General features: G+C 34.1%; 1 protein-coding gene across 1 annotated transcript in view; it reads left to right on the top strand.

Annotated features, from left to right (window-relative positions):
• Positions 1 to 17,053, top strand: part of CWC22 (CWC22 spliceosome-associated protein) — a 55,133-nt gene extending 38,080 nt beyond the window's left edge. Inside the window, exons 12-18 of the mRNA XM_012650694.1 lie at positions 3,984 to 4,044; positions 7,559 to 7,636; positions 8,303 to 8,455; positions 9,948 to 10,075; positions 11,676 to 11,777; positions 11,871 to 12,088; positions 16,205 to 17,053. Coding sequence (XP_012506148.1) covers positions 3,984 to 4,044; positions 7,559 to 7,636; positions 8,303 to 8,455; positions 9,948 to 10,075; positions 11,676 to 11,777; positions 11,871 to 12,088; positions 16,205 to 16,791 — 1,327 coding nt within the window. The 3' untranslated portion in view covers positions 16,792 to 17,053. The remainder of the gene's footprint in view (positions 1 to 3,983; positions 4,045 to 7,558; positions 7,637 to 8,302; positions 8,456 to 9,947; positions 10,076 to 11,675; positions 11,778 to 11,870; positions 12,089 to 16,204) is intronic.
• Positions 17,054 to 22,988: the final 5,935 nt, after the last annotated feature.

Genomic DNA, 22,988 nt, shown 5'->3' with positions numbered 1-22,988 from the left:
CTTTGTTTTTCATTATTATATTTCCAAAGAAATAAACATTGACAGAATTATATACACAATTGCTTAGTGCAAAAAAAACTTGGAGACAATATTATTTTCCAACACAAATAACGAAAGTGTCCAGTCTGTGCCACCAATGAAAATTAGGTTAATGGAGAATGGTTCTAAATATGGGCAAATGGTCCGATACAGTGTTAAGTAGGAAAAAACTGTATAGAATTGTGCTTGTGGTATTATTTTAACTGTAAAAATAGGCTGATTCTAGAAATAATACATAAACATATCAACAGTGGTAATCTTGGGGGAGGTTGGATTATAGATTTTTTAGTGTCTATTTTTCCAGTGTTTTATTTTTTTAAAAAAAGTTTTATGTTCGTAGTATACCAGGGCTAGGATTCTAGAATAGAATGTAATCGTCAAGTCAGATGGCTGTGAGGGCATCTCATACAAACAGTTCACCTTTGAAAATCTTTGGAACAAAACTGTTCTGGCGACTGAATTGTGTGAGGATTTCGTTGTTTTTTTCTGTTAACTGATCTCACCAGTACTCTTATCTTCTCACTGTTACGGCTCTTTAAATTACCCTATATTATTTACATAAAACATAAAACTACACAGTTGTCTTTGCTATTGAAAATAATGCTTTTCTGTTCTTGCTTTTAAATGATGTTCTAGTCTAACCGCATTATTGAAGCTGTAACATCAGAGGGAGATAGACTACTGTGTCCTCCCCAATTTAAAGTTTCTTCAACAAAATCATTTGTTGATCTATCAACAAAATCATTTGTAAATACAGCTTAAAAACTGGCATCATATAAAGAGGACAGTAATTTAGTAAATGTCACTTAATTTGTGTTAAACCTGGAATTCATTTGGTTTAGCAACCTAAGAACTAAAATACCAAGAAAATTTAATTCATTTAATATTATAATTAGTGTTATTTAAAAACAATCTTAGTGTAGGGAGTCAATAAATACTTTTCAAATAAAACAACAAAAAGGAAAATAGGCTGTCATTTAATTACCTTTCTCCTTGATACTGCACTTAGTAAATAAAAGGAAATTTCTTCATCTACTACTTGACTTGTTTTTCACAAATTTCATTTTTCTTTTCTTTTTTTTTTTTTTTTTTTAAGGGAGGAGGCTCTTCATTGCCTAAGCTGGAGTACAGTGGTGTGATCATAGCTCACTGCAGCGTCAAACTCCTGGGCTCAAGTGGTTTTCCTGCCTCAGCCTCCTGAGTAGCTAGGACTATAGGCATGCACCAGTAGTATGCCTGGCTAATTTTTAAAAATTTTTTTTTGTAGAGACAGGACCTCAATATGTTACCTAGGCTGGTCTCGAACTCCCAGCCTCAGCCTTCTGTAGTGCTGGGATTATGGGTGTGGGCCACCATGCCCAACCCATTTTTCATAAATTTTAAGGTTTTTGTCTGAGTACTAATTCTGTTTTTATAAAGGCTAGAAAAAAGGTCACATCTTTTTTTATACTTTTGGTATTGCTATATTATTGAAGTTTATCAACTACAGTTTAATGTTAATGTTAGGTGATTATTTAATATTACCTGTTATAAATTCTCTTTCCTGGTAGGTTTCTTTTTCATTTTAGTTTTCTTTTCATTCCATTGCCTTGTACCATTCTGGATTATTACTCTGTTGTGCTTATGAAACCAAATAAATAATAGAAGCTGAGAAATACAGATGAACTGCAAAACTAAATTCCTAATCATATTTTTCAGTGGGTGATGATTTTATACTGCTGTTACCAAAAAAATGAGGGTTTGAACATTCTACAAAAGATACAAATATATTAGCATTATTTCTGAATCAAAAAGCAATAAGCAAATTGAGATTGCTAATTTCTTAGGTAAAGTACATTGAAAGTATTTTAAATTCAATTCATATGAATGCTGTAAAAGCATATGTTTTTCCTTGCAAGTTATTTTGTTTATTTACTATTTTTGTACTTAGTTTTTATAAAATGTGAAACCCTTGTGATTGGGTAGTAACCAGAATAACTTGTAAAAATGGTGATTAAGCACTAGATGTCATGCTGAGCTCCTGGAGCATCTTTCACCTCTTCTCGACTTGGAAGAGAAATACATAAGTTTGTAATATCTAGTAATAGTAGGTGTAGTTACAATAAGATAGAATATATCATTTACTCTTCCACACAGATTTTATTATAATGTAAGCACGAGAAACTTAACCTATGTTTGCTCCTGTCTTAATTAGGACTTTTCCTGGTTTCGCTAAACACGTAATATAGTCTAAGAAACTACTTTTCAAATTAAATATTAATTATAGCCTTTGTTTACAAAATATTGGGTGAGAAAGTATAAGAATGTTCAAGTCCTACTTCAGGGACTTTGTGGCCAGGAACAAGTTTTACAAACCTATGATCACTTTTTTCTCATCTATAAAAATGAGAGGGTTGAATCAGAGTATCTCTAAATCCTTCTGAAATCCTAACTATGTATAAACCTAAATCAGGATAGTATCCTATAGGTGTTTTTACCTCCAGTGGTCACTAATTTAGGTGTGCATTTGTGACTGATGAAAAAAATACATTTTAGCTAGTTATAAATATTTATGAAAAAACTAATGTTTTAAAGCTTTTATTTCTTTGTCTTCATTGTTAAGCATCCTACCTATTGTTTTATCTAAGCTTTTGAATATAGTTATTGATCTAATCTTCCTTAGATTTATTTAACAAAACAAGGTAGAACAAAATAGCTAGCTCTCATGAATACCTTGACCATTAGAAAGTACTCTTTGAGATCTGGGACCTAGTTCCAGAGATTTAGTGTACTTAGGTTTATCCTGTATTACTAGATTATCAAATCAAAACAGTTAATAAATTCTTTATGTACCATTATTATCCTTTAATGTTGGACAGAAGAGATACTGCTAACACTTAAGAATTTACTACCATTGTGCTTTAGTGACCAATTTGTAGCAGAAGAACATTTGATAAACATAACGATGTTGCAGTAATGAGAGAAACTTACATATTTTTTTATTGTTTTTTTACCTTAAAATGAAGAAAATCATATATAATATAAAGCCTTTTATCTGACTAGTTATGGCTTGAGGTTGGTTCATTTGAGGGAATAATAAAAAATCGATGTATGTACTTTCATCTTTTTTCTTTTTATTTTTGCCTTTTTAAAATTGAGATTTTATTCACATACTATAAAATTCACCCCTTTAAAGTGTATGATGACATTCATGTGCCACATAATGACATTTCAGTCAGTGACAGACCCCATATACTGTGGTGGTCCCTTAAGGTTATAATACTGTATTTTTACCATACCTTTTCTGTGTTTGGATATGTCTAGATACACAAATACTTGCCATTGTGTTATAGTTGCCTACAATAATCAGTACAGTAACATGCTGTGGAGGTTTGTAGCCTAGGACCAACAGGCTATACCATACAGCCTAGGTATGTAGTAGGGTATACCATCTAGGTTTATAAAAGTAGACTCTATGATGTTTGCACAATGGTGAAATCACCTAACAATGCATTTCTCAGAAAGTGTCCCCATTGTTAAGTGATGCATGATTGTAAGTGGTTTTAATATATTCACAAAGTTGTACAATCACCACCACTATCTAATTCCAGAACATTTTCATCACTCTAAAACAACCCTGAGCAATCACTCCCTATTCCCTTAATCTACTTTCTGTGTCTATGGATTTGCATGGATATTTTATGTAAATGAAATCATACTATTTATACCCTTTCGTGTCTGGCTTCTTAACATAATTCAAGGTTCACCCATGTTTTAGTATGTGTTGGTACTTCACTCTTTTAGAGTTAAGAGCTATGTTTTCTTTATATACATGATATAATAACATGAAATTATAGTTAAAAGATTATTCAAAACAATTATTAAAATAAGATTCTTATATATAAAAGAGTGCTAGTGTTTATGCTGCAAGCTTTTAACCTATTGTGATCATCTTATCTCCACAGTTTAGATTTTGAAGAATGTGCTCACAAATTGCTGAAAATGGAGTTTCCTGAGAGTCAAACAGTACGTTGGTAGTTTTCTTCTATTAGGAAATATATGTTGGTTATAAAAATATTTAAGACAGTTAATAGTTAGGTTTCATGAAGTGAAACAATAACTCAGTGCTAAATATTCATTTTTAAAAGTAGCTTTTATATAATTTTAAAATAACTCAAAACTTAGGTACTCTGGGGTATTTCATAGATGCTACACCAGTGAATTACATTGTCTGCTTAAATGAGATGTGGGAAAAGAGAAAGAGTCCTGAAATACCACACTTCACGTAGAATTTCTGAGTGCTTTCCTGTAAATCCAGTTGTGACCTAAATACAATAGGAAATTTGTTCTTCAATGAATTACCTGCTCCATCTTCTTTATACATTGAAGCATTCTTTTGTGGTGGAAATTACAAAGATCACAGCACATGTTGTTAACATCGCTCTAGTTTGACATAGAAGAATCTGTATTATTTTTTTCATTCATTATGTTCATTCAACAAAAAACATATTCAGCATATACTATGTATCAGGCATTCTGCAAGGTCTCAGAGATTCAGTAATCTATAAAGTACATATAGCTCCCACTTAGCCCTGTGGAACTCATTGTCTTATAACTTGGTATACTTCACTGTTCAAAGTATCAGAATATTAATGCTAAGGATAATAAAGAGCAGGCTGATAGATTCTTATTTTTTCTTCTAGTTTTTTCTTTTTTTAATGTAGATTGTGTATATTGCTCCCTGCCCATCTAGATTTTAGGTCCTTAGAACCTGTGCCAACACTTTGGTGGTTTTGTTTTTCGCACCTTACTTTACATGTGGTAGACCAGGCACCGATGCTGCAGTGAATGTATCAGCCCTAAAAGGCCATTTAGTTTCTGGTTCTTCTAGATCTTCTTGATTATCTGAGCTAAGCCATTATAAGATGTAAGTTCTTTGTCTTAAGGCTTTGAATATGATGTGTTACGGGGGTTAACAGACTGGTTCAGGCCTGCTGCCTGTTTTTATAAATAAAGTTTGTTGGAATACAGCCACACTCATTCATTGATATATTGTGTATGGCTGTTTTCATAACACAGCATGATTAAGTAGTTTTATAGTATCAGCAGTAAAATATTTACTAACTGGTCCCTTACCGAAAAAGTTTGCAAATCTTTTATCTAGGTTATAGATTCATTCTTGAAATGCCATGATATGGAATTTTGAGAAAAGTTTATTCTTTTCAAATTTAAAACATTTTCCCTTTCAAAGTTTCTTTATTGGTATATTAATAATAGAGTACCTATTTGTACTCTGGCTGCACTTGGTATGTCATCATTGGAAGGAAATAAATTAGTAAATTAATCTTTAAATTATAATTGACACTGAAATTACTGTATGATCTTGTCACATTATTTGAGGAATATAATTAAGTAATTATAAATTTTATTGATATTAATCCAGAGGATAGTTATTCTAGAGCTAACCTCAACATAGTTTGATAATATTTGGAAGCATATCTTAGTACATCTATTTTCATGCACTCAGAAGACTCCTAAAATTGCTGTAATATTTAATTAAAATGTTAAAATATTTAATTACAAGCCAGAGGGAATAACTTATAATTGCATTTAGTCTAGGGAAGAGAGTAATTTGTTTTGCAAGTAGTGCTAACTATTAGCAGTGCTATCAGCATATTACTATGTTTTATTGTTTAAAACCCAATTAACTGCTATATTATTGTAAAACACAATGTTGGTAGAAAAAGTTGAAAATGAAGTTTAATATATCAAGTTAACATAAATTTAGCAGAATTTAGAAAAGCCTAAACTTTTGAAGTTTTTAGTACTGTGTAAGATTTTGATAGAGTACACCTTTTCAGAACTTACACATTTTTAAACATTTTTTTAATTAACTTGAAACTAATCTTTTTTAAAAAAAAATCTGGCCATATAATGGCATCTGAAAGGAACCTTGTGATTGTAAAGCGAGGCCTTTGAGTAGATTGTTCCTTGAGTAAATTACCAACACCTAGAGCAGTGCCATCCAATAGAACTTTTTGCAGCGATAGAAGTATATTCTCTACCCTCCAGTATGGTAGACATTAGTCACATATGGCTTTTGAGTGCTCTGAATATGACCAATGTGACTAAGAAACTAAAATTTAAATTTTAAATAATTTAAAGTTAAATAACCACATGTAGTTAGTTGCTGCTATGTTGGACAGCACAGTTTTTAGAGTGTCTGTTCTATGCTTCCTCTGGGTTCTTGCCCTGAGTCCTTCCCCTGGAGTCTCTGACACAAACTGTTTACATTGATATGTGCAGTAAATGCTTATTGACCTAGTTCTTTTTTTGTTTTTGTTTTTGTTTTTGTTTTTACAATTTTTACTTAGGTTGCATCCCATCTTTTTAAATATGACAAAATGTCAAAATTGTTAATTGAAAATACAAAGGTAAAAATTAACTAAAAGAATATACATTTGATTTTTATGGGCATGCTTTTTGTTTCTAGAAAGCAAATAAATATGTTGCAGTTACTATATTTGGGGAAAATTTTTTTTAACTTTCTGATAAATGTTTTGAAGAAAAAGATGTTTAGTCAATTCTATAGTGGTTATCAGAGAATGAATTTATGCCTTTTTCATTTTGTCTCTATTCACTTTATGTTACTTGAGTTTCTTCATCTATGAAATTACTATAATCAGTATATGTTTCATTATGATTATTTCAGGAATTAATAAATAATTTTCATTAATTAAAAATTTCTTATTAGTTAAATATCAATCATTTGTGATGATGGTACTTCCTAATCGTTAATTCAGTAGAATTTTCGGAGAAAGGCTTTCAAGGTATCTGAACAGCTGATTGGACAATATATTATTCTAGAAGTTATTGAATGATTATTTGTATAGATCCATCTATAGGTAGATCTATATGCATAACACTTATTGTGAGGTGAGAAGATTCAGCCACAGAGGTGGGGTTTTTTGTTGTTCTTTTAAATACATTTTTTCTTTATTAACCAGAAGGTAATTTATGTTAACATTGAAGTTCTGCCCCTTTATGATTCTGTAAAGATACATCATGTTCCGCCTTTTCCATACTAACTAAATATATTCCTTAGCAATTGAGTTTGTATTTTTGGGAGATGTATTGTTAGATGAACTGTTAGATGTTGTGTTGGTGAGACTATATTTAAGAGAGTTCTGCATAGAATCCTTTAAGAATGCAATATATGCCATCTTTCCCTGGTGTATCTGTTTCATATACCAGGTTTTCTTAAAGTGGTTCATACTTATATGAATTTAGAATTTTATAATTAATCTAATTAGCATAAATGACTGTGGGAGCTGTCTGCCAGACCAAAGGCTTTCAAAAATTGTATGCTTAAACGTAGATTAAGGTTTTTATTTTGTCCTAATTACTTAAGTTCAGAGAGTTTTTGAAGTATTTTAAACCCTTATTTAAAGATGCAGGCAGTTGCTATCATATTGGTAAATTATACAGTATAGATCCCCATTGTGTTTTGAGTCACTAATGTAATGTTTTTTCCAAATAGAAAGAACTCTGCAACATGATACTTGATTGCTGTGCCCAACAAAGGACGTATGAGAAATTTTTTGGCTTATTAGCTGGGGTGAGTTCCATCGTTGTTTTTCATGTTGGAATTTAATAGACACTAAGGGAATTTATAACATGAATATTGTGAATTAATTATTCTGTTTTGTGGTGTGGTCTAATATAATAGCATATCTTTACTACAAGCAAATTGTTCTCTTCTTTCTTGGGTTTCCCACTCTCTTCAGTGTCCTCCTTTTCCTTTTTATTTTTGCAGTTCCTTAACTTTGCATATCATTTTTCTAGAACTTTTTGAAATTTTATATGCTTTGTAACAGCTTCCCAGTAGAGGACAATTAAATGCTGTCTTTTCAAACTCTCAAAGCAGTTACTAAAGTTAAATACATGTTCAGGCAACACAAGTAAAGCATGAGCTAAGCTATTTTTTTTTAAATCCAAGCTCTACCCACAGGGTAGAAGTATATATGTATATATACAGATGTATGTGTCAGCTACATATATCATTTTGTTTTGGCATATAACTTCAGGTAGATAGAAGCCGTATATACTAACCACTTTTGAGCATCATACACCACAAAAAGATTTAATGATGTAATGTGTGTTCTTTGAAGATATATAAGATACTGAGTTTTGATTCAGTAAGTTTAGGAGGATTTAATATGTTCATAATTATATTGACATTAAATTTTTAATAGTGCTGACATTCAGTTTTTTTATTTATTAGAGATTTTGCATGCTAAAAAAAGAATACATGGAATCTTTTGAAAGTATATTCAAAGAACAGTATGATACCATCCATCGCTTGGAAACAAACAAATTGAGAAATGTTGCCAAGATGTTTGCTCACCTTTTATACACCGATTCACTTCCATGGAGTGTAAGTAGATGGGTCAATATTTATGCTTTCTTCCTAATTGCCTGTTATTCTTTAATAGGTATTAGTATAAGCTAGCCATATTTATCCTGTTAGGAAATGTGCTTTAAAATGCAATGTGTAGTAAACTTTTAGTAGAACTGCTATCTTTTAGATTATGTTCATGTAATATGGAATCAAAAAGCTAAGTAAATAATACATAAGAAATACTGTCTTGGATTATATTAAGTCTAAACATCACAGTGTGTTTTCATAGTGATGGCTAGGAGTATTTTCAGGAAAAATATTACAGATTTTCATCTTCTCTGTGTACACACTTAATGTGTGTACACTCATATATATATTTGCCATAATTTTGGTGGCAAATGTGTCTCTGAATTTCTGTTTCCTAAGGAAGTAGCTCTCAATGGGTCCTCTTGTTAGGATTCAAGAGGAATGATTGTCCTAGTGGGATGTGTTCTTCTTAGCAGATATTGAGGTTGGGTAAATGATAGGGAGGGTATCATGTAGTGATACTTAGAACAAGGAAAGATAAATTCTTGACGGGGAAATGTGCACTGGATCAGAATTTGAAATGCGTTCATTAAGCTGGCATTTAGTGTACAGCTGCTATTCATTCAACCATCACTATTTAGCCACTGCCTGTGTGCTTATAAAAGCAAAGTTACTAAAGCAGTTACTTTTTTTAAAGAAAGAAATTACATCCAGGAGGAAAGAAAGATGAGGATCACATTGTAGAATACCATACCTAATGGTAGAATGAGGCAATATCATCAAGGTTATAAACATTGGGTAAATTTTTGTAGTACTTTAAATACTAAGTATGTCCGGCTACATTAATAGGCATTTGTAAGCTAACACAGGAGCCTAATTATATTAATTTTTGACTTTTTTTTTTTTCCCCTCTTTGAGAAAAGAAGGTCAAAATTTTAAGCAATTGAGAAACAAATGGGTTCCTAGAACACATAACCCTTAAAAACTGGAGGTTACGTTTATTTTTATTTGCCCTAAAATATCTCTCTAGAAGTTTAAATTTTTAAGCCACAATCTTAGTATTCAGAATAAACCATCATTCTTTCTGTCTACTTTTATTGTGTATTGTATGTACTATACAAAACTATAGCCTAATGCTCTAAGTGGCATTTTGCCCCAAGCCCTCATAGACACCACATTTTGATGAGTGAAGTTCAGGAGCTAGTAATCTTTGCTTCAACTTTATATGCTCAAGGCAGGATATCTTTCCTGCTATAAAAAGCACATTACTCAAGAAAGAGAATGAAATCTATTTCTGTAGCATCTTAACATTTTGAAAATTAGTATAGAGAAGTAATCTTAAACTTTATATCAGCATAAGGGAAGATATTCAGAGATAATTCTGGTTGAAGAATAGGATAAATCATAATTTTGAGAAACACTTAAACTTATCAATACTGGTCACTTTGTCCTGTCTTTTGAAAATCAAAATAAAATTGTCCTTTTTTATTTTAATTATCAGGTTCTTGAATGTATAAAACTGAGTGAAGAAACCACCACATCATCCAGTAGAATTTTTGTTAAAATATTTTTCCAGGAACTGTGTGAATACATGGGTCTCCCTAAACTTAATGCAAGATTAAAGGATGAGTAAGTTTCTCATTAAGCACTTTTTATTCTTACTGACCTTGGGTTTTCCCCCACTTTAGTAGACATAAGTCCACCTCTGGTCGTAAAAGCAAATGTTAAGCCCTCTAGGACTTCATCCATTAGTCACTGCTCTGAACCTCATGTTATGTGGCATAGGACAACATGCAACTTTTAATAATAGTTTTTAGTTCAGGTGGAAAGAAGGCAGAATTAATGTGTTTTTAATTTAGTTAGAACTAAATTATTTTTGCATGCTCACTGGAATTCTCCAGTGATAATTATAGTTTTTTTCATTTTTACCCTAATTTTAAGCCTGAGAATGATAACTAATATTTTATTATCAGTGGAAAATTATGAATATATACAGGTAAATATTAGTCATGTAATTGTTCAAATTAGTACATGGAACTAGAGTCCTGTTCCAGAACTATTATGTAATCTCTCTCTCAACTGCCTTATTTCCTGTTTATTCAGGTTGCTCGTTGCCTCTTAGATTGAATTCTGCACGGTTCACATTACTGAAATCATCCTTTCGGATTTCTCCATGACCACTTGCCAAATCTAGTAGTCTTCCTCAGTCTTCAGGCCCCTCACTCCTCTGCCTCACTCACACAGTCGACCACTTGCTCTCTGTGGCTCCTCAGTTTTCTCTCATTCCTCTCCTCAGTCTCTGTCTCCTTCTCAGCCTGCCTCTCCAGGGCTAGGTTGACCAAAGGTCTATGCTGACTTCCACAAACTGTCTCTGCACTACTCCATCCACTTCTCTTGGCTTCATGTATTTGGCCCCTGTCTACCTGACCAGGCTCATCTGTGTGCTCTTCAGTAAGCTGCGCTGCTGCCACAGCCAAATTTCCAGGCTTGTTAAGCACATCTGGCTCTTTCATGCTTCCTTACCTGTGTTTCCACTGCTGGCAGTCCCCTCTTTTCTTGATCTGTCTAGCAAACTCTTAAACATTCTTTTTCTCGGTATTTTTCTTTTTTCTACGAGACAGTTTTCCCTAATTCCACTGAGAAGTAATTCAGTGTGACACTCAAAACCACACTGTATTATTACTATCTTTCTGTTCATCTTACTTTGTAGATTTTGTAATTATATGTTGTCTTCAACCTTGATATCTCCCTTTTGTTGACTACTTCCCCTTCTCCCCTAGTGTTTTGCACATGCTGTGTATGAGTGCATGTGTGTGTATATATATATATAATATATGTACACACAGCAGAGGTTTTTAAAATTTTTTGTACAAACCAATGTATATATTAATACATATGTATACATGCATGCTATATGTATATTCACATGTGTGTGCATATGTGTGTGTATACATTTATCTTTTCTATGTGTGTTGGTTTGCATACCAAAAAATTGTTAAAAAACCTCCTCTGTGGCATAATTGTAGAGATCAGGTTTAGTAAATTATTATCTGACCCTATTCATTTCATTTAGATAGCATGTAGCCTAACCTAATAAATGGAATAAACCACTTGTTCATATTTCATTTGCTAATTTAATATATAGAAAATCTGAAAACTGGTGTAAGGATTTTGCCTTTTTGTCTTTAGCAATCCATTCTCTTCTATTCATTTTCCTTTCCTTTTTTAGAACCCTACAGCCATTTTTTGAAGGATTATTACCCCGAGATAATCCAAGAAACACTCGGTTTGCCATCAACTTCTTTACTTCTATAGGTCTTGGAGGTTTAACGTAAGAATTATTTTTAGAATTTTATTTTCAACTTACGAAATTATCTCACAATTGCCTTTGAAGCAGAATCTAACAGATTATATTTTTCATTAGGGATGAATTGCGTGAGCATCTCAAAAATACACCAAAGGTCATCGTGGCACAGAAACCAGATGTTGAGCAAAATAAATCCTCCCCATCTTCCTCTTCAGCATCCTCCTCTTCAGAGTCTGATTCCTCTGACTCTGATGCCGACAGCAGCAACAGCAGTTCAGAGTCTTCCAGTGAAGAGAGCGGTTCTTCATCTGCCGGCAGTCACAACTCTGCCCCAGGTAGTGAAGCTCATTCATAATTTATCTTGCTCTTTTCTAACAAGTATATTTCTGGTGATATTTATAATGAGAGAAGAAAATAATTTGATTGCTTATTTATTTTAGAGTTCAGTTGTTTAAAAGCCACAATTAATAATGTAAATAATCATCTATCACTGTTGCAGTCTGTAGTGTCTTACATTTATAATACTGAGATGCTATATAAATTTTCATAAAGAGAACAAACACATCCATATAACTAGCACCCACATCAAAAATTATCAGTACCCCAGAGGTTCTCCATGTTCCCTCTCCCAGTTACTACCCTTCCGTCCTTATGGTGGCTACTATTCTATTTGTAATTCCATAGGTTAGTCTTGCCTGTTTTTAACTTTAGAATTATGTATTATAGACTCCTGTGTGTCTGGCTTATTTTTTTCAATATTGTGCTTGTGAGATTCATCCATTCCCATTGCCATATAGTTTTCCAATATATGAATATATCACAGTATATTTACACTTTTCACTCTATGGACATTTAGATTTACAAATAGTGTTTCCATGTGTACTCTTGTACCTATCTTTTGATAGCTATATACATATATATGTGTGTGTATTTATGTATTTTATTAATATGTACACATTTTTATTGGGTATATATATTTTTAGGTAGAATCACTGTGTTGTAAGGTGTGCGTGTATTTAGCTTCAGTAAATACTGCCAGTTTTCCAAGTGGTTATTCCAGCGTGCACTCCACCAGCCACATATGAGAGTTCCGTAGCTCCCAACCTCACTAACACTTCACATTGACTGTCTTTTTCATTTTAGCCATTGTGTTGGATGTGTAGTGGTATTACGTTGTGGTTTTAGTTTTAATTTGCATTTCCTGATCACTGTTGAAGTTGAACACCATTTTGTATCTTATTGGCCATTTGAATATTTTGTTATTGTTAAGTGACTTCTCAAGTCTTTGTCAGTTTTTTTCTATTAAGTCATCTTTTCTTTTGATTTGCAGGAGTTCCTTATGTATTTTGGATATATATCTTTTGCACATACATGTATTGCAAATAACCAGCCCCATTCTTGTCTCTATAGCCCTGCAAGGGTTCCAGAGCTCTGCTGTCTTCCTGCCCCTCAGCGGCAGCCCTGAATCAGCAGATGCTGCCCGGGAGAAAGTGGCTATAAACGTCAGCTAACTTCTCTATGCTTCTGCCTTCTCATCAATTTTGGCTCTTCTAGTCCTTGTTTTTTCACTAGCTCTCTGATGACTTTTACTTTTTAACTTTTTATCTTGAATGAATTTTATAGGAAAGTTGCAAAGATAGCACAGAGAATTTTCATATACCTCATCCAACATCCCCTAATGTTAGCATCTTACATAACCATAGTTCAATGATGGAAATTAACATTGGGGATCATTAATTTTAACTAGACCACAGATCTTATTTGAATTTGACCAGTATTTCCCCTAATGTTCTTTTCCTTATTTCAGGATTCTCACATTTAATAATATTCTCTTCAGTCTTCTGCAGTCTATTATACTTCCTCTAGGCTTTCCTTGTTCTTATTGGCCTTGTCACTTCTGAAGTCCTCTGGTCACTTATTTTTGTAGCTGTCCTCATTGCAGAGGTTTGTTTGATATCCTCACATGATTAGAATGAGGTTAGGTATTTTGGGCAAGAATACCATGGAAATGGTATGGCCTTTTTAGTGCATCTCCTCAAGGGGTTTATCGTATTGATACATTTTATTTTTGGTGACCATAACTTTGATCACTTGAGTGAGGTGGTGTCTGCTGGATGTCTTCATGGAAACTGTTTTTCTCTGTAAAATTAATGTCTTGTAGGGGGTAATTTGATACTGTGCAAATCTTTGTCCTCCAGCTTTTACTCACTAATTTTACTATCTGTCTTTGGATCTTGTCTGCGACACTTACTGCTATGGTGTTTTTCTAATGGTGATTTTCTATTTTTCTATTTTCTTTTACATCTAGTAATTTCATTTCTTCTGTAAGAAAGAGTTGTCCTTCTTTCCTCGATTATTTATTTATTCAACTATATATTTATATCACTATGGACTCATGGTTATTTATCTTATACCTTTGGGTTAAAGTTCAATGCAATCATTTGTTCAAATCATTTCAGCTTTGGCAATTAGGAGTTCCTTCAGCTTGACTTCTGTGTACTTTTGACCTATCCCTATCCTTTTTTTGATCACTTCCTTCCATTATAGCATCACAAGTTGTTCCAGATCTTTAGTGCCTTTCAACGGAAGATTTAAAAATTTTATCTGGCATTTCGAGTTGTTTTCAGCAGGAGCACAGGTTTTTTACTGTCTTCTCTATCCTACTTAGAAGTGGAAATGCTGCAGTAAAAGATTTTTTCAAAGTTTGATTCTGGTTCACATGTTCTGAAAAGGTATATGTTGTTTCACACAAGGTCAATTCTGCTTTCTTCTGTTATAGTATCTTGGTCAAAACAAGGATTGTCTGCTTGTCCAAAATGCATGTCATTCTTGTGTTTTTGTTTTCGTTTTTTTTTAATGCCATATTTCATTGAAGTAGTACTTTTCCCTGTAGCCTTAAGTTAGAAGACTGATCTTTGTACTTGTGTTCCCTAGCTTGTTACTAACATTTCAAAGATTTTTTGTATACTATGTGGCATCCAGAATTGTGGGGCTCTTTGTGTTTTGTATTATCAGAGCAAGATTCCATTTGCTTACAGGAACTTTTATTCTTGAACTGAAATATATAAACATTGTTCATTTAACATTTGCCTTTTTAAATTCTACAGAATTTGTTATTTCATGATATCCATTTTGAGAACAGATGATAACACAGCATGAATTGCTGCAATAAGGAAACTTGCTGATTCGAAATTAATTTGACTTATCATACAATTTCAGTAGAGAACTTTGTTTTATTAATAAAATATTAAATAGCATAAAAGCAGTATGAACTTCCCCCAAATTAGGAGATTGTAAAACAAACATAGCAAAGGGAGAGGAGATTGCATGTTGTTAAATGGCTGGGTTTTAATGTCAATAAAGCCCTGAGAGTGATGTAGAGTAGGGTCAGAGAGACGTTGGTTTAGCACAGAGCCAGATGGCTTCTGCTTGGGTAGCTGCAGCTCAGCTGAGCTGTTTGATAGGAACCAGAGAAATAGGTCCTTAGTGGCAGACCAACTGACTGTACTGTGTGCCAAGGGTAGGCATTTAGCAGAAGAAATGAGAGATTGGCACAGTGAGGTTTGGGTAGAGTTAGGGTGAGGAGAGGCAATTTTCTACCATATTTTCTTCTTTCTGTATACATGTCAATTTGACAGAAATGTTGGTCATTTCAGCACCTTTATTTATGTACCTAAATTAAAAAACACAGATAAATTGATTAAATTTGTTTTATAGCTTAAAGTGATGTTATTTCAGTATAATTATTTTATATTTATATTTGTGGTTATATCAGTAAAATTAAATAGTTGAAGGCATTTTTAGAGAGTTTTTTCAGAAACCAAGCCTTTGTGAAACCAAACCAAGTCTCATAAAGCCTGTGACTGTATCTTAACACATCTTCTCTTACTAGTGCAGTCAGTGCCTCTACAATCGCATCAGAGAGCAGAACTATTGTTTTTTTGTAGGAAGAGTTTTTCATCTGAGAAATGTATGTTTGTGCTGTCAAGCAAACCCAATTCTACTCCTCTCACGTTTAGGAAGTGATGGTGCTGATGTGTGTGATCATTGTATTTTGATTATGTACCAGACCTGACATAATATTTCATATGATACATACACATGGGCTGGAATTTTCATTTTTAAATAAAATATGTAAGCGGAAATGTACCATTCTAGTCACTTCATACAAATTTTTACAGCATTTCGATAGTTTATTTAAAGCTTCTGCTTACTGTCTTGAGTCTAAGGATCAAAATAGTACTTTGGTAACTAATGTTGAGATATGGTATATTCTTAAAAATTATGCATTTTGTAAAATGTTCTGTCATCATACTTTCCATTCAATCAACTTGGCTTTGCATCCAGTTTATCTGAATTAGTAAACCTACAATGTATCAGTAAATGTGATAGTTAAATTATGAAATTAAGACAAAAACAAAAACTAACTGTGTTTCATTTTACAAATGCAGCTAAAAAAACAAGAAAGAAGGGACAAAAGAAGACCAGAAGTAAAGAAGTAGATAAATTGATCAGGAGCCAGCAAACAAATGATAGGAAACACGAAGAAAGAAGACTAGAACAAAGGCACCAGGAAACAAGGACTGAGAGAGAGAGAAGGTCAGAAAAACACAGAGATCAAAATTCAAGAGATGCAAATTGGAGAGATCCCATAAGGAAATACATGTCCGACAGAGGTGTTCCTCCTGAACGAAATAATTACAGTAGAGTCGTGAATGACAGAGACCAAGAAATGCACATAGATTTGGAAAATAAGCATGGTGATCCTAAAAAGAAGAGAGAAGAGAGAAGACATTCTTTTTCTGAGAATGAGAGGCACAGACACCGAAATAAGGACAGTGAAAATTTTAGAAGAAAAGATAGATCAAAGTCAAGGGAAACAGATAGAAAACATTCAGGCTCTAGAAGTGATGAGGATAGGTATCAGAATGGTGCCGAGAGGCAATGGGAAAAATCTAGCAGGTACTCTGAACAATCCAGAGAATCAAAGAAAAATCAGGAGCGGCGAAGGGAAAAGTCTCCAGCAAAGCAAAAATAATTCTACAAAATGACATAAACTGGACATGCCTTATATTAAGTTGAAACAGATTATTTTTTACATCGATTGGTGAACTTTATAGAGAATTCTTGTATAAAGTACTGGTTTGTATTTGTAAATTTTAAAAATGTCTTCTTTGTAACATGTTTTATAATTGATACATCTCAAGGTCCTCCACATAAAATTATTTGAAGAGAACAGTTTCACCAGAACGGGATGTAAGTCTTGCTTATATTTTGGGAATAAAATGATCAAATACTCATTGCATCAGAGACTTTTTTTTCATTGACAAAGTGTTTTTTCCGATAATGTTTCTAATTGTTTATTAAACTATTATAATGAATATTAGTGGTTTTTCATTTGTAATTGAAGGCCAAAATAGGTGAACCCTTTAGGTTTAAAGACATTTTTGCTTCATTAATGAGATAGGTATCAGAATGGTGCTGAGAATGAACCTTTTTCAGGTGGTCACCCTTTAAAAAAAAACAAAAAGAGGATTTATTACAAGTTTCATGTTATGTTTTAAACAAAATAAGTAATGGATGATTTTTTTTCCAAGTGTTTTGGTGAAGCTAGGTGTATATTAGTCTTTAAACTGAAACACAGCTATATTGTTTATAATTAGGAAAACTTCTGGACTGCTTGATAACATTTATTTGAAATTCTTTGTGATTAGTGCTTTTTCTTAGCCTTAAAGTTATCTTTATCACTGTTGGTGAGTTAATGTGTATTTAATTTTTAATTTAGATTAATAGGTCATTGGAAAACATAAAATTGTGAGATATACGAACAGCCTGTGAAATCATTCCATTTTTTTTATGAGTTTTAAGGGCTTTCATCATTGTAACTCTCACCAATTAATATGTGACCATATTATTTATTACTTTTGAAATAAAATATTGCCTCTGAGATCTTAGATTTTCTGACAGACATTTGACCTTTCTTACTGAATAGACTTCTTGTGCTTATTCACTTTAAAAGTACATACAGTCCATTTTAGTCGATGTGTGGGTTTGAGAATAGTGGAACCACCATCTTAATGTTTAGCTTTCAGGCATACTCTGATTCAGTATGTTTTCTCTATAAGTAGCAATAAAGTCCATGTAAACATGTATTATCCTTTCCTTCTCTCCCCAAAAGTATTAGTTGAGTAAGCCAGCTTACAAAAGTTCTTTTTAGTGTTTTCTCCTACCATGGAGGTTGAAAGGTGGTGTCGTTGGTGGAGACTGTCGCAGGCGTAGTGCATTTCACAGAACTGTGAGCTGAGCAAATTGGATTTAATGAGCACATGGGCTATGAACCCTAAAGGAAGTAAGTAAGAGTTTATTTTTTTACCTCAACCCTGATCTTAAGGAGGGCTAAAAAGGAAAAATAGTAGACCAGACACTTTAGTTTACTTTCTTCACTTTAACCTTAGTTCTTAACTTTTACGTGTGAAAATGGGAAACCATTCTTTTTATTGAGTACTTAAGACCCTAAAGAATTTTAAAGTAGATTATTTTTTAAATGTTATAAATATTTATTAAGCATCTATCAAGTGTTTTAGATACTAGAGATAAAACAGTGAACAAAGTCTCCACCCTTATGGAGCTCAGGAAGGGAGGATGTGAAAGACAATAAACAAATCTATCTTCTATCCAGTGCTGATAGGTGCTATGAAGAAAAGTAAAGCAGGGAAAGGAAGAGAGTGAGTGAGTGGGGTTGGTGGGGATGTGCATAGGAAGGACAGAAAAGTTCTCTGATAAGGTGATATTTGCCCGGGTATCTGAAGGAAGTAAGGGTTCCAGCCTTGTGAATTCCTGTGGGAAGAACCTTCTAGGCAGAAGGAGCAGCTGAAGTATAGATGTTTATTGGTAGTAAATATTGCCTGGAAATTTTTGTTAACATTTCACGTTCTACTTCATTTGGATTTTTTTTCTTCCTCACTGTTTTATTTACTCTTACAAAAACTAACAGAACACCTAAATACCTCCAGCAGAAGTATATGAGTATAAGTGAGCCATCAGGAGCAGGTGAATAGGAGCCGGGGTGAACTGCACTGTTACACCTTTAAAATGCATTTCTACAGCATCAACTGGGATGTGTCACGTGTTCTGTGCCACTCAGACTTTTTCACCTTCATTCTTTTAATATATAGACAAGAATATGTTGTCTATGTTTGCTGTTTCCAATTTTTTACGCTAGTTTTAGAGTTAGCATCTCCTGAGGCTCAGCTGAATTCTAGATATTTTGTATGCATTACTCATGACTTTTCAGTTTCTCAACTTCCTTGTCCCCAGGATTCTGTTCCTCCATTTCTACTATATACCAAGCTACCTGCTGCCATTGGCATTCTCTTTATGTTGACTTCCGAGTCCATTCTGAGATCTCTCCCGGGAGCACCATACTTTGACCACTGCCCATAGAACTCACCTACTTTAATACTGCTTTTCTAGGAATGCTTTCACCTCAGCAAAATTTCTGATCCATTGATCAATTATCAAGCCCCTGTCCCCCATTTTTTCACTTTCCTCTTTCAGCAGCCCATCATTTGAACAGATGAATAAGTGAATCCACTAATTTAATTCTTTCAAAACAACCCTAAGAGAATTGATATTGTCTGTCCAATTACAGAAGAGAAAACTGAAGTCCAGGAATGCTAATAAGGCTCAGACCACAAAGTTGATAAGTAAGTAGCAGGACCAGATTCTAACCCAGATGGGCTTCATTCCAGAGCACAACTGGGGGATGGATAAAAGCTTGAGAGGTATTTGAGAATCGGCTCTGCCACCTAGCAGCTGGTGTGAACTTAAGCGAATTCTGTCACTTCTCTGAGCTTCATATTCATCTTTAAAATATTTATCGTGTCTACCTTACACAATTGCAGTGATGATTAAATGAAATAATGAAGTCAGAGGGCCTAGACTAGCATGTAATACAAAGTGGCCATTCAACAAAGAGTTTTCTTTTTCCCCAGCATGTAGCAAAGACTTGGAAGAAAATTCAGGCTCATTGACTGGCTCATTGTGGTGGTTCTATTTCATTCCATCTGTAGTACCACTCACAGTTTTAAGAAAAAGCGGATTTGTAGCTACACAGGAAAATGAATGGATTTTTCTGGAGTCAAGGTGTGACAAAGTAATTCTCCATCACTTTTCTGCTATCATAGTCCTTTCCCAGATGTGTGTATCCTTTTAGCTCAAGCAACCTGCTTCTTAACACCACTATTTCACATTTCTCAAATGTGTTGTCAGAAAAAAAAAAAAAAGATTTTAGTTATCTCTGTTAGTGAATTGTTTATTCTTGACTTAAATACTTTGTTTACACCATTTTCATTTTGACTTGACTGGTTTTTCCCAATTCACACTTTCATGTGTCAAGATTTTTTAGAACCCTGGGGCTTTTGTTTTTCACTCCAATTCTCACTTTTTTCAATGTAGTCAAATATCCTTTCTTTCTGATCTTTCAAATTCTTTCATTGTGTTCCATATATATTCCACAGTGTTTCCTCATTGTTCTTCGTTCTTCTTTGTTAAACAAACTTCCTTTGACATCCACGGATAATTTAGGAGGGAGCCCAGAGTGCCCAGTGTGGCCTCTAGGAAACCCGTTCTCTTAATGTGGATGTCTTTACATTGCACACTTCAAAACCCGGACTGAAACCACCTCCAAATGGTGTTCTTGATGCACCTTATTCTGTTGCCTGTCTGCCCTCAGCCTTGGATATGTGTTCTGCAACTTCCATTTATACCTACCCACGTTTCTTTCTAAATGTCCTTAAAACCCTTTGAGTGTGCTGATTATCTCCAATTAGAGCTTAAGTTTTCTGAAGTTGGTTAGTCGTATCTGTGCATTTTCTGTTTACTGGAGATAGAAATAAGGATGAGTTTCCTTGCCACTACCACTTCCCCCTCCCCACTACCCAAAGTCTATGCTTTCTGGTGAGGAGCTAAACCGTTGAGTTCATCTTAGATCAGTGATCACAGGTAGAAGAAATACTCAGTCACACAGGGCGAGCGTGTCTGTGTATGCGCTGCAGAAAAGAGCACAAGTCTTTGTGGCTCAAGTGGAGGTGCCTTTCAAAAAAAGACTCAGGTTCGTATAGTTATTTAAGTTGAATACTATTTGGCAACTGCACATTTAAGTCTGGGTTTTTATCTCACCTTTAACACTTGCTGGCAGTTGACTTTTAGGCAGGTCCTTTAACCTCTGTCTCAGTTTTCTCATCTGTACAATGGTACAATAATATTATGGTAGCTCCCTCAAATGATCTCTGTGGCATACTTAGAACAGTGCCTGGAGCTAGATGCTCAGTGTGCTATTATTACCATTACTGTTTTTATTGTTATCATTGTCATTACAGCTGCCAGTACCACTAGGCCAGGAATTGCAAACTCCAATACCTACAGGGGCCAGTGGATAGCACAAATGAGATGAATTGGGTAGTGAATTGGAGTCACTTAACACATTGACTGCCACACTGGGGGGAAAAAAATTTTTTTTTCTTGGGGCCACAGTGTTTTATTATGAAAATAGAATAAAAACTTCAAACACAAAATGATCCTTTCTAATTCAATGAAAAATTTGTTATTTTTTTATTGTTTTCTGTGTGTGTTATATGCAGCTTGAAAAATAGTTTGCGCGGCTCCCAAGGTGAAGAGACATGTGAGTTACATGATTTTTAAATATTGACAATGATCTTTAAAACAAGCCAAAATTATGTAATCTAAACAAAATGATCTACAGGTGTAATAAATTAGCTTTTGAGCAGCTAGTTTGTGACTCGACTCTGGACCCTCAAAAACTATTACTTAATTTTGAAGTGATACTATTTGTTGTACAAAGAAGGTCATTTTTCGGTTTCTGCTCTTCATGTAGTGGGAGGGTAAGGCCCTTCATCTTGAAACATCTCATGTACTTTGCCAACCTCAGCAATCCCCACTAGCTAAATTGCTCTAAAACTTTTTAATTTTAGTTCTGTGCTTCATTGGCCTACTCCCTCTGTAATTCCAGGCATCCAAAATACAACTGATTTTTCCTCAAATCTATGTCTTTTCTAACTTCCTGCAGTTGGTTCCACAAATCTCCTGTCACTTTTGAGTTTTCACTGCTACTTCGCTATTACCAAATTCTATGAATATTGCTTTTGCAAAACTTTGGCATATGTCTCTATCTTCCCACTCTAACTGCTACCACCATAGTTCTGGCCCCTTTTTATTTTGTGGCTGGACTATTAGACAATAGTTTATTAATCATCTACTGTGTGCCATGCACTGTTCTGGTTGCTGAGGATATAGCCGTGAACAAACAAGAGCCTGTTCTCAGTTGAGCCTAAATTCTTGTAAGAGGAAACAAAATAATCAAGTTAAAAAAATAAAAAGTTATACTTTGAAAAATGTTAGCCATTCAGAAAAGCTAAGAGACTAATACAGTGATCACTTATGCATCATCCGCCTAGACTCAGATTAATCTGAAGCATTGTTTTCATCCTGTCACTGCTTTCTACTTTGGACTCCAATCTATAGCCTATGGGATAAGTATAAATTTCCAGACTGTTAGTTTGGTGTCTTTAAAGATCAAGTTCAAGTTCAATCTGTCTTTCCTTAATGTTTGTTCTGGGAGCTGCCATCCTTTGAGCACAATGATGTGACAAGTATTTCAAAGTGTCTAATTTTTACAGGAACAGCTGTAAGGTAAGAGTTATCCCAATTTTGCAGCTCACACGCTGGTGTCTACCCAGCTGAGACGTGGGAGAGCCAGGACTCCATTGGCCACAGTATTCCACTTGACAGGTGAAAACAATTTTTTCTGATTGCCTTGCCACACAAACCCTGCTGGCTGGGGCTGTTATTTACGGCCCTGAGAAGACACTGCTCTTTCTCATCTCTGGATGTCTGCCTCGCCTGTACCATCCATCTGAAATATCCTTTTCCCTTTGCCTATCCAAGTCTTTCAAGATTCAACACATACACCTGCTACTCCCCTAAAGGTTGCTCTGATGTGGGGCACAGCAATGGCTTTTCCTTCTATAGCACTTGATGCAATTCAAACCACTTAAGGTAAAGGCCTTGTAATCGGCACTTACACGCTGCACAGTGAGATCACTTTTATTATTATCCCAAGAATGGAAAAACAAGCACCACATGTACTCACCATCAAATTGGTATTAACTGATCAACACATAAGCACATATAAGAATAACATCTATTGGATGTCAG

This window comes from Propithecus coquereli, unplaced genomic scaffold (assembly GCF_000956105.1).
Source record: "Propithecus coquereli isolate 6110/MARCELLA unplaced genomic scaffold, Pcoq_1.0 Scaffold34, whole genome shotgun sequence".
In the NCBI taxonomy this organism is placed as follows: Eukaryota; Metazoa; Chordata; class Mammalia; order Primates; family Indriidae; genus Propithecus; species Propithecus coquereli.
The sequence above is the reverse complement of the archived record's forward strand: the minus strand, read 5'-3'. Positions and strand labels throughout refer to the sequence as shown.